At 36.9% G+C, this 14982-nt stretch overlaps 1 protein-coding gene across 3 annotated transcripts in view; it reads right to left on the bottom strand.

Annotated features, from left to right (window-relative positions):
- The window catches only part of LOC133520773 (tubby-related protein 4), a 97311-nt gene that overhangs the window by 52976 nt on the left and 29353 nt on the right, over positions 1-14982 (bottom strand). For 2 of the 3 annotated variants that reach the window (XM_061855430.1, XM_061855429.1), the window contains exon 3: positions 13374-13556. In XM_061855430.1, coding sequence (XP_061711414.1) covers positions 13374-13556 — 183 coding nt within the window. Of the gene's footprint in view, positions 1-13035; positions 13193-13373; positions 13557-14982 lie in introns of those variants that run through there. The other variant, XM_061855431.1, reaches the window with a different exon arrangement.

Genomic DNA, 14982 nt, shown 5'->3' on the forward strand with positions numbered 1-14982 from the left:
TTAGTGGTTTTTTTTATTACTTCGGGTAAACCTTACAATAAGAGGTTTCTTAGCACATTGTTTACTTATCAAATTGCCTTATGACATAGGTATCAAAGTTTGAGAGCCACAATTTTACCAATTTTTGTATCAGGGTTAAGATCGGATACAAAAGGGTAGACACCGGACCTATTTCTTTGTGATACCTTATTCTCTTTCTATTAGAAGCAACTTTTTTTCACCATCCAATGTTCTCCCTTGATGGCAAAACACTCGTTATCCTAAAAAAAAGTATGTCTCATCTTTACACAGGTACAAAACTAAAACCGTTCTATATTGAAGATTACCAAAATTCAGGCCGAATCTACGGTTATTATTTAACGATTCGCTACGTACTTCAAGAATCTGTCACGTGTTGAGATCTCGAAAAAATATTTTTTCACGAGTTCTCTCAATTGGTCCTAAAATTGTCCGGCATTATCCCAACATACTTTACCCAGATTGTCATTGCGATACGTTCTTCAATAAGGCGGCCCAAGTTTAGCCCCATCGTACTACAAGTTAAATAGATTGTAGTTTAACCATAGGTATATTTATACCTACTTACAAAATTTCACAACACACCATGATCACTCCCAACTTACTGATACCGATAGGTACAGTCAAGTGTAAAAATATGGGTGTACACATCTTACTCAAAAATATATCCCATAGCATCTTATTCCAGTGTAATAAGAGCGTAGTACCATATTTATGAGACGATTCTTTCGATACATATTTTTGCACTTGACTGTACAACGACAACCGAAGCTGAGACATCATTATTTTTTGCAGTTTTTACCTATATGGTAATTAATATCAATCAATCAATCAATCATTTATTATTTCGTCATCATAGGTGTAAAATACATTTAGTACAGGTGATAGGGTGTTTGGTATTAGGGTGTAATAGATACAGTATAATATAAAAATGAAAAACAATATTACGTGGTAACAACAAAAACAACTTGCGTCGGGCAGCGTAGAATAAATTCCGTCTGGCTCGCGGGCGATGTCGACGGAACGGCGCGCAATGAGCGAGCGCACGAGTCTCGCGTCTGTGTGCGCGCACTCACACTTAGATAGCTCCGGCTCCCGCCCACCGCAGCGCGACAGAAACATAGCTTCAAAAATTCGAGATTTGAAAAGTTGCTCAGCTAGGAATTGCTCTTAAGTCCTGAGTCGCGAGTTCTTTAATGAATTTTGATTAAGTGAAAGTCAACGCCTCGAATCTTCGAATAATGACCTTAGTAAATAGTTTTACAATATGTTTTATCTACGTGTTACACAAAGGAACACTGTCATTTTTTAATGATTTATTTACTTTTTAACTTAATTGCACAGTAAAAGTTGTACAAAAGGCGAACTTAATGCGAGAAGGCATTCTCTACCAGTTCACATTTGGGCTAAACAGGGATCAAATAGTAATGACTTGTGCATAAACCATGAATTAAATGTGGAGACAATGCCTTTTAGAAAACTTTAGTTCATAATTTGAGAGTTATCTTTAAAGGGCTCAAGTCTTTACAAGTACTTTCAGTTTCCTATACTATTCTTGAAAGTGTTCATTACACTTATGAATGTTAAAAACTACCACCAGTTCTAACCCTACACCACACCCCCGAGACCGGTGAGAAACTCGGCGGGACCTTATTATTAGATCCAGCTTTCTGGCAGCTGTTCCTCGGTAATAGTCAGAGAATGCATGCCAATTTTAGTTGATTGTCCGGTATTGTGTAACTTGTAAAAAAACAAAAATAAATGTCCTTTTAATACATATATTCAGGATGGCACTATACATAACATTTAAAATTTCCGCCTTTGAACACAATTTGAAACACATTAAAAACCGGTTCTATCGCGAATTTATTTTCGGCCCGATTCAAAGAATGATTAAGACATGTTTAAGCTCTTGGAAAGATCTTTAAAAGATCGATAACTAAACGACGTTTCAAAATTCACGTTTATTCGATTCCGCTGTGATCCCAATAAGATCTATCTACGATATTTCTAACGTCAAAGTGACATTGGTTGCCCGAATCGAGCTGCTTCTGTCAATTATACGACATACAAACGATATCCAATTGAGAACTTATCTAAACCAGAACTTATCGTTACCGTATTTCATTTTTAAAATCGGGCCGTTTGTTACCTTTATTTCCGACGTTTCGACGCAGTTTTCACTGATCGTGGTAGCGGTTTTAAAAATGTTTTAAAAGGATGAAAACTGTATATTGAAATAATTCTACGTTACCTCCGCCTCCACTTTATAAACGTTATCATAAGATAACATTTTCCATTTCTTCGCCCACAAAGATATTAAATAACCCTTGCCATTAATCGGAGGGGTAACCGCCCATTGTAAGTTCGCCCTTGCGGTGAGTGCGGCGTGTAATGTAATAGTTTCACATAGGAAGGGTGCGATATACGAGTACGTTTGTTTAAGAACTTTAAGGTAATCTCCCCTGCTAGTTCTAAATTTACTTTTAATGACCAGGTATCGGAGTTTTTATCGCACTAATAGCGAGCTATGGAGTCGACATTAGCAATAAAATTCAACTCATATTCATACTCGTACTCATTCATCCATTTAATAAGTGATAATAATTTTATAATCAAGAACTAGAACTTTGACGAATTATAGACTAAGCTTTAATTTTGTCTTTGAATATATAAATAACACAAATAAGAATATTTACCATTTTTTTTGTATTGATTAAATAACGAAATTTCGTAAAAAAAAGCAATATGTTATTAAAAGAGGTAAAAATAATATATTAATATAAATCAATCAATACAAAAAGATGCTCACTATTATTATTTGTAATATTTATGTCCCGAAAGACAATATTAAAGTATAGTTTACAAACATTCATGGACTTCTAAAATCAAAATCACTAATTAAATAAATTAATGAGTATGAGTATGAATATGAGGTAAATTTTATTGCTAATATCGACTCCATAGCTCGCTATTAGTCTTACCGTGCGACAAAAACTCCGATGCCTGTTTATGACTATCTTATAACAAGCTCCTGCCCGCGACTTTGTCTGCGTGGGATGATGATGATTAATAAAAACTATCCTATGTCCTTCCTCGGACCTCAAACTATCTTGTTGTGAATTCTTAGTTAAAAAGTACTATTTTAAATTCTGCGGTTAAAATAAAATACCTACTCATTCTAAACATCGTGCTAGTTTTTAAGCCAGAATAAGCAATTGTATGTACGATATATCTCATGATATTGTACGATATCTGTTAAGTGTACCTAATAAAGTAAAATAAATAAACTGAAACAGATATCATATGCTAAATACACCAACATTAGAGGACTTCGTCACGTTTTCTTTAGTAATATAACGTCTATTTCAGTTTATAACGTATACTCGTAATATTGTAGTGTGACTACTTACAAAAAACACAAACCAAAATATTTGATAAGTTAATTTGATTTATTCCCAAAATTGTAAAGTACACATGTTTAATTTAAACCTGTTTTTCTTAATTAAATAAATCTCCCTAAAGACTCGGAGTGTATTCAAAGACATAAAACAAGAGGGCGGAACCTATACTAACAATTCTAACAAAGAAATCCTGTAGGTCGGTTTCTTACCATCACAAATTTTTAACGAGATGACGATTTTTTTACCCGCACCAATAAAGTGCTAATGAGATCATTTTATCAAGCAGACTACTCTAAATGACATCTAGGTAGGCACCGTACCGACTTATCGAGTAAACTTTGAAATGTTAATTTAATAATAACGGTAAAGTTATTCTGATAAGATAAGTTATCAGAAAGTCCACCAACAAGCCCAAGACTACAATTGACGTAAATACGCTCCGTGCAGAGAGACCGGGGGCCGTAGTCAAGATAAACGCCAATGAAAAAGTAATAAGCTTTTGACAAAAATTTCATTTTTGGTACAAGCTTTTGTCGCTTACTGTACTTTTCTTACCTCAGGCAACTTAATACTCATCGAGACAAATTTTAATAAACCCAAACACAATTAGGTTGCGTTGTTTCATCACAGAGTTCCTATGGCCACCTCCTGTCTCTATCATCAGTTCAGCTAGATGGTAGAATAATATTGCATTGTCACCCAACTTATATATTTTGGAAAATTGGGGAAGTGGGTCAGATTTAACTAGCAAGATTTAACCCGTACAAACATACATTGCAAGTTAAATAATAGCTTGTAAATATGTGTCGGGATGACAAAGGCGACGAAAAGTCGCGTCATCATTGTCATACATTATGTAAGGTTCGTTTGGTGTTTTTTATTAAACGATTGTCACATGTCTAGGCCCCGAAATTGTATAACTCGTACACGTGACTGAGGATTAGCCTGGCCTTCGCCGTAACAAGTTTAATCGACTTACTTTTAGGCTTTTAGGTGGCCTTGTATAGGACAGCCTTATGTGACAACGTGCAACGTGAGATAGGTCAAGGAGGCGCTGCCGCTGAGGTAAAAAAAATGATTTTACCTACATCCATATCATAACTTCCCTATAATATATTCAGAGATGATAAGCTAACGGCCTATATTAACAAACGTGTATCTGTGGGTGCATTGGAATAATTCACTTTAATGTATCGATAACCGATACTTTAATTACATTCAAATTTAGAACATCTCTGAGAAATAAAGAAAATTGATCTATTTTAATATCAGTTGAGATGATGTTTTACTCAATATGAAGTGTCAGTTGTCTCTGAATTAAAAAAAAAAACAACGGATGTGTGACATGCGCGAATAAGTTTGCCTTACCGCCATTTGACTTTTAGTTTGTATTTTTATTCGTTTGTAAGTTGTTTTGTTGAAGCTTATGTTATGATATTTATGGAGATAAAGCAGTGTATGTAACTGTATATAAATAAGCATTATAATACTCGTGTGATCCTTTTATGAAACTCATTTCATTTGTTTCATAAACCCACTCTCGTATTTTAATGTCTTTCATTATGAAACAGTCACTTAACTACTATTTAACCTCCGTCGCAAGAAGAGAGGTGTTATACGTTTGACCATTATGTGCATGTGTCTTGTGTGTATGTGGCGCCGTAGTTCTTAAACAGGTGAACCGATTTGGATGCGGTTTTTTAAAGCAGGTTTTCTAGCGGTGACCACTTAGACATTTTTTTATTAAATCGGTTCATTCGTTTCACTGCAGGGGTTTATATATATTTGATTTTTTGATTTATGGTCGAGCGTTCTAATTCGCAAATTCAGAGCATAGTTTAGCATACTTTTACATATAGACTAGAAGGAAAATGTGGTCAATTGTTCTGTCATGGGCAAGCCGGTGGAAAGCTTATACGAGTATAGAAGCATTGCTTATATATTATATATAGACCTTTGCAGTGTGAGAATATAAATGCTGATCAAAATGTAATGAGATTTGGTTTCACGAATTGTACATTTTGTTTGAGACAATAAATCAACAATGTTCAGATGAAAAGCATACAATGTAGGTACAAAATGATGTTTACTTTTCATTGAAATATTATTCGAATCGTGGAGAGAAATTTACAAAGTAGAAACAGTTTTGTAAACTTGCAGCTGTAATATTTTTCGTTCTCTCACTAAATACAATACAATACACCAACCAAACAATTAAAATAAAATAACTTTTTCATTACTCACGCTGTAGAGTACTGTACAGTACGTGTTTTTCTCTTTTTTTACGATAAGCAATTAAAATTTTGGTGTTAAATGGACTTGGAATTAAATTTATTCATACCGTAATTTTCTCATGTGGGGGATGAGTATAATTTTTTTTATTGTACTGTCAATAACAATTGGTTCACCAGACTATAATATTATAGATTTTACTCTCATTGCGTTCCGTAGATTTGTCTGCTACGAATGCTACGCCGTAGCAGTTTTCCGCTGTAGCAAAGTTGATCGTAGCGATTTGAATAACAGAGTAATGAAAATACTATTTGTTATTTATTCTGCAATCATTTTGTAACATTTAACTACAAGTATAGAACAATAGGGTTGTTTCCAATTTTTTGAAACGCTTGTATTACGTTCTATATTAACTAAAAGTTGCCCTAAAATTCAACTTTTATACTAAATACGGCTTTAAATATGTTAAATTAACAAAATATATTTTGACAGATGCTTTCGCGCCCAAAACGCTCTTTGAAAATTGTGTGACGTCACAGTTTACGGTTTGACACATAACTACATACACACGTAAAAGATACGAACTGTCAACTGACATTTGTCATTTGTTGTTTATCGCCTAACTGTCAACAGTGTCAATCCGAGAGTTGTGGCGTTATCAGAATCTTCCATGACGTTTCGAGTTTGGTCTCGTGACGTGTGCCAATGGATATTTTAAATTCAATATTAACAAAAATATGGTCATTACAGGTCCAAAGTAGTTTAACATGTTCTTATAATCCAAAATAATTTATTGGGATACAATTCTGCCCTGAGATTTGTAGATGGAAACAACTCTATTACCTATATTATAATGCAAGCGCTCGAATCCATACACAGTAGGCGCTCGTAATCCGGCACCTGTGATTTTCCCTTATTGTTTGAACTGCCGGTTACGGTTTTTTTTTTTTATATCAGTTTATAGAGTGGGTCACCTGAGTCGCTTTTTGCCGGATAACAGGGCATGCCGGATTGTAGAGCGCCGGAATACCGAGTGCCTACTGTAGGTATATTGATTTGAACGACTGCAGTATAATATACTTATTCTATACTTGCAGTTACAAGTGTTAGAAAATTATTGCAGAATAAATACCAAGTAGTATTTTCATTACTCTGCTATTCAAATCGCTACGATCAACTTTACTACAGCGGAAAACTGGTACGGCGTAGCATGCGTAGCAGACAAATCTACGGAACGCAATTAGAGTTAAATCTATCTAAAGGGGACGGCCGTTTCTCCATACAAAGGTACGGCCATCGGAAAGATCTATAAAAGAACGATAACTAAACGACTTGTCAAAATTGACGTTTATTTCGATTCCGCTGTGATCCCAATAAGATCTATCTACGATATTTCTAACGTCAAAGTGACATTGGTTGCCTGAATCGAGCTGTTTCTGTCAATTATACGACATACAAACGATATCTAAATGAGAACTTATCTAACCAGAACTTATCGTAATCGTATCTCATTCTTCGAATCGGGCCGATCTAGCGAACCAATTTTGTTATGACAGTAAAATACAACAAAAAAAATTATAATTACCCCCAAATAAGAAAATACTGTATTACTATCTCTCTTTGACAAGCGGCTCTTGGCAAAATATTAAAAATATAGCTGGTAAATTGTCAAATAAAGACGAAAATTTAAGCAAAAAGCAACCAAACCGAATGTTAATGTGTTTTCATTTTAATTATTTGGTGGGTGTATTGCTCTTAATAATGTTCTTAATAATGTCCGACGGGCAAGTAGCTTGTCTATGGACACGTTGCTGTCCATAGACAAGCTACTTGCCCGTAATGGAGCTACAGACAATACCTTCACCGCCCTTTTGCGTGCTGATTAATGAAGGATGCGCGGATACTAAATGATAGCTTTTTACCACAGAACAAAACAAGACACACAACAGGAGCTCTCGCATCAATCTCCCTGTTTGTGTAGCCCCCGGGTCACGCGATATAGTAACTTTATCGAGTGTTTACTTACGACCAAAGAGTTATTATTAATATAAGATGTGTAAAAGTCTTAGAAAAAGTTCCTGCACAAGTAGATCTCGTTGTGTGTGTGTAAATTATGCGGTAACATTGCACTGTTTTTTCTTTGTTTCTTATGGTAAAAAAATGAATGAAAACGTACATAGAAATTACAGTGCTCTAGAGCAGAAACGTATTATTTTCTGCACACTTTTGAGAACAACAACGACACACTTTCAGAGCATGAAAAATGAAATATATTTTGTTACTGTTATGCAAACCTTTCATTCAGTGTGGTTGTCAAAAGTTTATTAAAAATTCAGTTACTTCAAAACATGCGGTGCGTCGAATCAAAAATTTTTTCATAGACTTTACACCTCTTATATAACTCCCTCTGTTTAATCATGACGCTTATAAGAGTTATAAGTAAATAAAGTGGCTATGTCCTTGCGAGGCAGGATTGATCGCCCGCGGGCGGTGTTTGCTATTGTGCCGAAGTTCCGATAAATTGCTTCTTTTTGAGGTCGTTACAGTTATTCCTAAGGCTAACATATCGCTATAAGTGAACCTGTATACATAAATATACGTATAAATAGTATCGCTTTATATATATACTGTAAATTTTGAGAATATGTAAAAGCCATTGAGCAGAATATTTTTTTAAAGTAAGATAAGCAATTATTATAATCACCTACGGACTGTTGGAACGCTTGGACGCATGAAGCTGATTTGTATTATATTGAGTAAGTAAAAAAATATTTAGAAAGAAAATAGTTTTAGTCCCAAAACTTGGATACCTTCCACTAGAAAATCATTGCGCACCTTCTTTACTAACCATCACCTTCCTCGCATTGACTCGGCATTTTGCCACGGCTCATGGGATACTGTGGTCCGCTTGGCAACTAATCCCACGAATTGGCGTATGTGCTAGTTTTTACGAAAGCGATTGCCATCTGAGCTTCGAACGCAGATGGTAAACTAGACCTATTATTATTATTATTGGTGTTTCGGGCCTTTGAGTGCCACGTCGACCAGGTAGTGATCTATTGTGACAGCTAAAAAAACTAGACCTAGGGATTAGTCCAGTTTCCTCACGATGTTTTCCTTTACGGAAAAGCGACTGGAAAATATCAAATGATATTTCTTACATAAGTTCCGAAAAACTTAGCAGTACGAGCCGGAGCTTGAACCTGCGACCTCCGGATTGCAAGTCGCACGATCTTACCGCTAGGCCACCAGTGCTTTATCATCTTTCCAACTTCTTCACTAACCACCTGAGATAGGTAAATGGTCGATCTATAGACGAGGCATACAGTCGAGGCAAATTGTTTTGTGAAGCAGGACTGAAGTGCGGGACGATTCGTTTTGTCAGACCGGGCGAGGATCGACAAATCACGGAGGGTCAGGACATCTGTGTCATTTCACAAAGCGGGTTCAAAAAAGGCGCTGGTGCCGCAATCAAATAGATAAATGTTGCTAGGGAATAATCATGTACTTTATGTATGTGTCGGAGGCCTAGACTTTGGGTCCCTGCGCCATTAAGTAAGTAGGTAAGTATTTTATTAAATATATCGTATATTTTATCTATTTCAGTTTAAAAACGTGTTTATTTATGGTGGAATTTAATAATAAAAACAATCGGTTTCGCTTTGTTTTTTAGCACTTTGGTACAATAACGCTGACTAAAGTGCCACGGAAGATCTAACGAAACTGGTCTGTGTCTTTTAGGATGGTCCTTTTTCTATAGAAGGGCTACATTTAAATGGTTTTGGTATAAAATTAGTTATGCTCTTTCTCAAGCGCAGTTGAAGTGTGTACAGTCAGTCACGGACTTTAATCGTTCAATCATTTAGGGTTCACTTTGCGTATAGCGCGTTAGTATTGCCAACCAAATTAGCTTGAACCGTAGATTGGTCAAAAATTAAAGTCTATGACCGTACCTACGCTTCGTTTTCTGAATAAAGCCCAAAATGCGTGTTACATCAATCAAAAATGACTCGTAAACGACTCATTAAACGTAAAATTAGAACTTTAAAAAGTACTTCAAAAGCTATCATTCAATATAAAACTGTCGAAGTTCGGAATATCAGATTTTCATTGACGCAGCTCGCGATTGATTACAGACCGTGGAAAGTAGGCTCTAAATCTGAAATGGAGTTTCGAACGGTTTGATGGCTTAGCAAACTTCTCCCGAAATTCTCGCGATAAATGTGAAGGATTAGTCGTTCAGTGTCGCTTTTCCAGTGGCATATACAAAAAAATTAAAAGAGTAAAATATGAAATATTATAGGCTAAATTGGATACCTAGAGGGTGTAAATTCTAATTGTAAATACCTATTACTGTATTACAATAACCTCCAAGTATAAAGCACATTACTTATTCGTCCGTTCTTTCTTTTGGTCCTTGTATATTGTTTCTCTTTTCCGATCGCAATAGGTACTCGATGGTATTGTAAACGCGACCCAACCCGAGTCCGGGGTCAAATGTCGAATCACCCGGCTGTTATTCACAACAGGAGAGCACTCAGCTAACACCAGTTAATTTTAGATCTCCAGCTACGCATTGTTGTTATTGGTCTTGAGATCAAATTATACGAGTAACAAGCTCACAGATAAATTGTTTTGTCTATTCGGGTAGCAGAGGCATGGCATTCCAATCGTTAAACGATCTAGAGGGAGAGTTGACGGCTCAAGGCTAGCACAGATATATACACAGTGTGTATTTTTGATACGATAACATATTCTAAGTAGGGCCCGACCGAAGTTTCGGTTTTGGATTTGGCATAAAATCATGTTTCGGCCGAAGGTTCGGTTTGGGCCAAAAAACTGCAGAACATTTCGGCCTTTAACATAATTCTCCCTCAATTGCTCAAACGTTAACTGGAAGAGATCCCTTAAAGTGATAAGTTCGCCTTTGTACTAATTAATGATGAGTGTTTTATGTCCACTTTTGTTTTCATTTTTGTACAATAAAGAGTTTTACTACTACTAGTTCTGAAGTTCACAACAGACTGGTTTGCCGGAGCAATCAGTTCTCCCGCGTTCGTGTAACGCATAAGAACAAAGGTATACAGCTAGTTTGAGACGTTTGAGTTATTACACGCCTGTTCACATCGTTTATTATCGTCAAACAAAGGCACTTGGCAAAAGGTCTGTTTTGACACTCATGTTGACCTCAACTTTTATATCAACAGAAATTTCTTTGACCATAAGTTGAGAATCAAGGAGGATAAGTTAAAATATGTTTAGATGGGCTATAAAAATTACTTTTGCTGCGCTATATATAACAAGTTAGAGTAGATTTTTTACAATCGTGATATAATACACATTACATTTATATATATGTACCTATATTTACATTAACTTAGTAAGTACTGTAAATTAAGTTTTTAGTGTTATTTACATACCCCGCACCAACTTTGCTTCTCTGTTTGGCCCAAAGGTTGACTGGTAGAGAATGCCTTGTGGCATTAAGTCCGCCTTTTGTAACTGTATATTTTTACTGTGCAATAAAGTTTAAATAAATAAATAATAGAGAGCTTGATTATACCATTATTGTATACATTACTTTTTCTACGACTCTACTCTTCTATAATACTTTGTCTTCTATAAAACCTAAATAATTAAAGAACATTAGGTAAGTATCTCAGTAGTACAAAAGACGTACACAATATATAAATATTACATGAAATAATCGCACGTTGGTGTCTTTTGGTAGCAGTAAACTCTTTATTGTACAAAAATACATATTAAAAGTAACATACAATTAATACGACGTACAAAAGCGGACTTATCCCTTTGAGGGATTTCTTCCTGTTCTCTTTTCCACTGAACCGCGGCGTCACGTGATTGGTCAATTTCTTTATAGTTGACTACAGCGTTTGCTTTTGAATATAATAGTTGAGTTGGGACTTGGGAGCCCATACACAAAAAGTACGAAATTACAGTTTAGTATCAGAAATCATAATTCAACCATTACCGTCGATAAGTAAAAAAAAACTAATAAAGCCCAGCAACGGCATTAATGAGTAAAATTTAAACAAAACAAACTTAAATATTTTCGAAACCACTTCGCCATTTTGAAATTCAATCTTAAATCCATACAAAGTTATAATGGACAGGTGCCCATGTCCGGCTACACGTAACGTGACAGTATCAAACGAAAGGCCATCTAAATATAACATCCACCAAAATAATCACCATTCAACAGATTCCGAAAAGCTTTAAATAGTAAACGCCAGTGCCACTGATTCGAATTGAAATGTCTTTGATGGCCCGCTTGCTTCGCGTGATCGCTGTGCGTAAACAAACATCTTAGCTTGTCGAGCCTTGGCCACAGAATAAATAAGTATAAGTAGTAAGTACCAATAGCAAAAGTGACCATTAATACACCTTATTCCGTTGCAAATAAGGTTTACCTACGGTTCATCAGCTAATTGCGTGGTGGTGACGCTAACGTACCAGCGAAGGGCGAATGGGGTCTTCCGGTTATTGATTTCTTTTTATTAATTACTGACAATCGATTTTAGTATGGTAGATGGCATGATCGTGCCTACTAATACGATGCATAAATACGAGTATATAGAACGTCCTTGTTTTCTAACCATACTTCTATTAATTCACGACATATGTAGGGCGCGTCTTCAATGCGAGTTAGGTTTCATGTTGGTTCGAACGTCAATTAAATGAGACAAAATGACTGACGAATTGAACGTTCTAAATGCGGCTGTAACCACTATCACTGTCGCCGTCAATTTTACTGTCAATTAATTAAGGATTTTGACAGTGACACTGCCCGCGTCGACGTCGCAGCAGTAACGCCGCAACAGTGTCACTGGCGTCAATGCTGATGTGGTCACTATCCAAATATCACCTTTATCTTAATGTGTGTTGAAATTTAACACACAATATGTAAACTAATTACAACCAATTCAATTAGGTAGTTTAGTATGGGTTAGTAGCACAGTGTTACTGGTGAATTCTCAATATAACTTGCTGTTAAGATAGAACATTGTTACAATGTTGCTATGCGCCTCCCAAAGGCGTGTAAACACTGTAAACAATAAGGAAGGAACACAATACGTACTTGTAATCGACCGTACCTTTTCAATATATGCAAAGATCACCTGTTTCACCTGGTGATGGTGTCGTAAGTTTAAGACCGTCTACCTTGCCACACTATATTGTTAGTACTCTAAACTGGCCTGATGGTAACAGATAAGCGCCATGCGTCTGACATGAGAATAGTATGACGGGCGTACTTCTATCATTGATGAGCTCTATGCTCCGGCGGCTTTCGTACTCGATCCGCACGAAGATTACTCTAAAACCGTCACACGAAGCTACATTGTTATTACTCTAAACTGACCTGGTAACAGATGAGCGCCATGCGGCCGTCATGCGACCAAGAGAATTGTGAGACGGGCGTACTTCTATCATTGATGAGCTCTATGCTCCGGCGGCTTTCGTACTCGATCCGCACGAAGATTACCCTAAAACCGTCACACGAAGCTACATTGTTATTACTCTAAACTGACCTGGTAACAGATGAGCGCCATGCGGCCGTCATGCGACCAAGAGAATTGTGAGACGGGCGTACTTCTATCATTGATGAGCTCTATGCTCCAGCGGTCTTCGTACTTGATCCACACGAAGATTACCCCAAAACCGTCGCACGAAGCTATATTGTTAGTACTCTAGACTGACCTGGTAACAGATGAGCGCCATGCGGCCGTCATGTGACCAGGAGAAGTGTGTGACGGGCGTGCTTCTGTCGTTGATTAGCTCGATGCTCCAGCGGCCTTCGTACTTGATCCACACGAAGATCACCCCGGAACTGTCGCACGAAGCTAGCTTCTGGTAGGGCTCGTTCCATTTCACTAGGATCACCTGGAACGAATGAACTTTATTAGTTAGCAAATACTGTTGTTTTTATAATATAGGTAATCGAGCAGATTAATCGCCTAATGGAAAGCAATTACCGTCACCCTTGGACACCAGAGACGGCCTTTAAGATCAGAGGAGGTAGGTAGTGAAGTGGTGGCTATCGCGCGAGGACATAATGTATGTCGAGCCTCGCACCAGAATAGCATCTCTTGTTCAAGTTTTGACATATGCACGGAAAGTGCTCATTCCCGCACGCGTGCGGGAAAGTAGCACCATATGTACTGTAAAATACTTTATTCAATGGTGTGTGTTCTCTTTGTCTAACACAGCAAATCATTGCCCAAGGGACAATGATGATGATATAATAAATAAAATATTTGCCTAATATTGTAAAGAAACATTAAAAGTTCCATGTACCTAAGTTAAAACATGAGCACAATCAAAACTTCTGCGAGTTCAAGCCAGATTAGGGTCGTAGGTTTGCCTTTGCTGGTAAAGTATAAAACGTCTAATAGAAAATAATCCCATATTTACCGTGTTATGTGTTATTCCCAAAGAAAATGTAACCACTAAGTTTGTTATTCCATACGAAAACGTCAGAAATTATTAATTATCGCTGTCTACTCATAAACTGACTATTGTTTTCGTATTTAAGTATTATGTTTCAGATTTTATTCAGGATTTATTCTGACTGAAATCGGAGCCAATATAGGACCTTTATACATGGAATGACCATGAGAAATTACCCGGCAACCGCAAAGCGAATACATAAATATACGCACACATCTAAATAAATAAGATCGACAGAAGAAATATAGGTCGGGCCGTCATTCATCCGTCCTGAATAACAGGCCAGCTCCCAAATAAATAAAAAGTAATCATACATCATTTACGAAATGGAGTAAATGTTATCGCAGGCGGGACAATAAAGAGGGGAGGTATTTCGTGCCTGGCGGACGTGCCGGCATTCCCGTATTTCTAGGCTGCCGGGCCGTCTACAGAACATGATTATGCCGCTTTCACTGCCGGGGCTAAATTGAAAAGTGCCCTAGGGTCCGGCGTAAGTACTAGTGGATCTATAGCGAGCGCTCGCCTAACGGCCGCCAAGGCATCACGACAATACCCGCAGGTGCTCTTAAACTTAGGCGGCCGCTCGGTACGGAATGTGTTAAGGGTTAAGGTACATGGCGTTCTGTGAGTGATGAAAGAATGAGATCAATTTATAAAGGTTGACCTCACGGACTGGTGCGGCGTCATCGTGCGATCTAAGTAGATAGTGTTTTTATCTTTCAATAACTTTATATGATAACTGCTTGAGATCGTTACACATGCACCAAATTCTAGTTTAAGTCTAGTGCAAAAATCTTTGCCAGGTGTTATTTTATGACAATAGCCTTAGGAATTTACGCATAGGAACGATTTTATGCAT

The sequence above is a fragment of the Cydia pomonella genome, chromosome 8, assembly GCF_033807575.1.
Source record: "Cydia pomonella isolate Wapato2018A chromosome 8, ilCydPomo1, whole genome shotgun sequence".
Lineage (NCBI taxonomy): Eukaryota > Metazoa > Arthropoda > Insecta > Lepidoptera > Tortricidae > Cydia > Cydia pomonella.